Consider the following 2,852-nt stretch of genomic DNA (forward strand, 5'->3'; position numbering starts at 1 on the left):
GCAGGGGACAGACAGCCTGGATGGGCTTCGTCTCAATGGGACCTGCTCCGATCTTCGTGTTCACTCCAGCTGCATCTCCGTCTCTGCAGCTTCACTCTGTTTATTTGCAGGACATTTGTGTTTTTTGAGGTGTGACAGTAAACTGAATGTTTTGTCACACAGCGAGCAGCCGAAGGGTTTCTCTCCGCTGTGGATTCTTCTGTGTTTGTTCAGGTTTCCCTTTTCACTGAACCTTTTCCCGCACAGCGAGCAGCCGAAGGGTTTCTCTCCGGTGTGGATCCTCATGTGTCGGACTAACGTGCCTCTCTCGTTGCACCTCTTCTTGCACACGGAGCAGCCGAAGGGTTTCTCTCCGCTGTGGATCCTCAGGTGAGCAGCCAGAGTTCCACTCTGGGAGAAATGTTTCCCACAGACGGAGCAGCCGAAGGGTTTCTCTCCGCTGTGTTTCCTCATGTGTGTGTGCAGACTTCCCTTCTGTCTGAACGTGTGATGGCAGACGGAGCAGCTGAAGTGTTTCTCTCCGCTGTGACGTGTGACGTGTTTCTGCGGATCTGTGTTCAGCGTGAAGATTTTACTACATGCGGGGAGCTGGTAGAGTTCTGTAGGATGAGATGCTGCTGCAGCGTCCGTCTGTGGTTCTGACGCCGGACCGGCTCCCGTCCGGTGGTTTCGGCCGTCTTCACGCTGATCCGGGTCACTTCTCAAACACCGTGAGAGGAGCAGCTGACCGTCGCTGGTGGATTTTAAGAATCCCGTTATATCCAAGTCAAAGGCAGCGTCTGACCAGCGGACCGCTTCAGGACCAGCAGCACCTGCCTCTTCATCATCTTCACTCTTCACAGACACCGCAGGGACCTGAACGTCCTCCCGCTGCTGTCCGTCCCGACTCATCCACATGTCCCCTGGTTCCTCTTTAATGTTTGAGCATCTCAGGTCCTGCAGCTCTGCAGAAGTCTCAGCAGGGACGTCCACAGACACAACGGAGACACCTGAGACACAGGGCAGATGACATGAGGACAGAGGACATGAGGACAGAAGACAGGAGGACAGAGGACATAGGAAATGAGGACAGAAGACTTGAGGACAGAGGACATGATGACAGAAGACATGATGAGAGAAGACATGAGGACAGAGGAAATGAGGACGGAGGACAGAAGACATGAGGACAAGAGGAAAGAAGACATGAGGACAGGACATGAGTACAGAGGACAGAAGACATGAGGACATAAGACATGAGGACAGAGGGCATGAAGACATAGGACATGAGGACAGAGGACATGAAGATAATGATAGTAATGATAATAATAGTAATGGTAATAATAGTATTGATAATAATAGTATTGATAATACTGGTAATGATAATAATAGTATTGATAATAATGGTAATGATAATAATAGTAATGATAATAATAGTATTGATAATAATAGTAATGATAATAATAGTAATGATAATAATAGTATTGATAATACTGGTAATGATAATAATAGTATTGATAATAATGGTAATGATAATAATAGTATTGATAATAATAGTAATGATAATAATAGTAATGATAATAATAGTATTGATAATAATGGTAATGATAATAATAGTAATGATAATAATAGTATTGATAATAATAGTAATGATAATAATGGTAATGATAATAATAGTATTGATAATAATGGTAATGATAATAATAGTAATGATAATAACAGTATTGATAATAATAGTATTGATAATACTGGTAATGATAATAATAGTAATGATAATAATAGTATTGATAATAATGGTAATGATAATAATAGTATTGATAATAATAGTAATGATAATAATAGTATTGATAATAGTAATGATAATAATAGTAATGATAATAATAGTATTGATAATAATAGTAATGATAATAATGTGAATCATCACAGACTTTTGGTTGTTGTACTTCTAGCAGCTGAAACTTTACATTTATCCTGCAGCATGATTGATTGATTGTTTGATTGATTGATTGATTGATTGATTGATTGATTCACCTGTTCTTAAAAACATTATAAAATTAAGAGTAGATAACATAATTAACTTAACAATTCATTACAATGAATAATTATTTAAGCTGTATAACTGGAGCTTGTTCTTCAGACAGAGATCAGTAATATTAAACATTATTAACACGTGATTAATACATGATTAAACATTATTAACATGTTATTAATAAGTTATTAACATCCTCACTGACTTCCTGCTGAAAATAATCAGAGTTCATTATGAAATATCTCAACACCAGAACCAGAACCTGGAGCTGCTGTGACCCAATCACATCCCTCTGATGCAGAACACCTGGACCCCTCTCCCCTCCCCCCTATCTTCCACATCATGTGATTTTTTGTCCCCGCCCACAAACCAACACGTGACTTTTAAAACCTGGTCAGTGCACCTCACCTGCTCGCAGCCTGCGGTGGATCTCCTCCTCGAGCTCGGTGATTGTCCGTTCAAACATGCCGATGATGTCATCGACCGCTGCCTCGAGCCGCTGGCTGATGAAGGCTCTCAGAGTCCGGACCGGAGACATTTCCCGCCACCGGAGAACCGCAGAGGACTGAAGGGGAAACTTTGATCACCGGGAAGGAGGGCCGGAAGTGCTTCTTCTTCTTTGGTTTGACCGGCAGACTACAAACCACCGTTAGAAGTGCACGGCGCCACCTGCTGGACGGAGTGTGCTGTGATCAGGTGTTTCTGCCACACGGGGGCAGCAGGGGGCTGTTTTCCAGAAGAGACGTTAAAACTTCATGAAGTTTAAATGTTCACTTTTTAATGATCATTTTGTAAACCGTAATCTGCTATATTATATATTTTACATTAGGAACACCTGACAGATGGG

At 41.8% G+C, this 2,852-nt stretch overlaps 1 protein-coding gene across 1 annotated transcript in view; it reads right to left on the minus strand.

Moving 5' to 3' along the window:
- LOC138614727 (zinc finger protein 672-like) overlaps positions 1-2,648 on the minus strand; it is a 2,759-nt gene extending 111 nt beyond the window's left edge. Inside the window, exons 1-2 of the mRNA XM_069688291.1 lie at positions 2,414-2,648; positions 1-989 (exon numbers count right to left, since the gene is read on the minus strand). The exon at positions 1-989 is cut by the window's left edge and continues 111 nt beyond it. Coding sequence (XP_069544392.1) covers positions 61-989; positions 2,414-2,543 — 1,059 coding nt within the window. The 5' untranslated portion in view covers positions 2,544-2,648 and the 3' untranslated portion in view covers positions 1-60. The remainder of the gene's footprint in view (positions 990-2,413) is intronic.
- Positions 2,649-2,852: the final 204 nt, after the last annotated feature.

Source organism: Brachyistius frenatus, unplaced genomic scaffold (genome assembly GCF_029030835.1).
Source record: "Brachyistius frenatus isolate BFR_SWC_R1_liver_20210118 unplaced genomic scaffold, ASM2903083v1 Contig_556, whole genome shotgun sequence".
NCBI classification, from domain to species: Eukaryota; Metazoa; Chordata; class Actinopteri; family Embiotocidae; genus Brachyistius; species Brachyistius frenatus.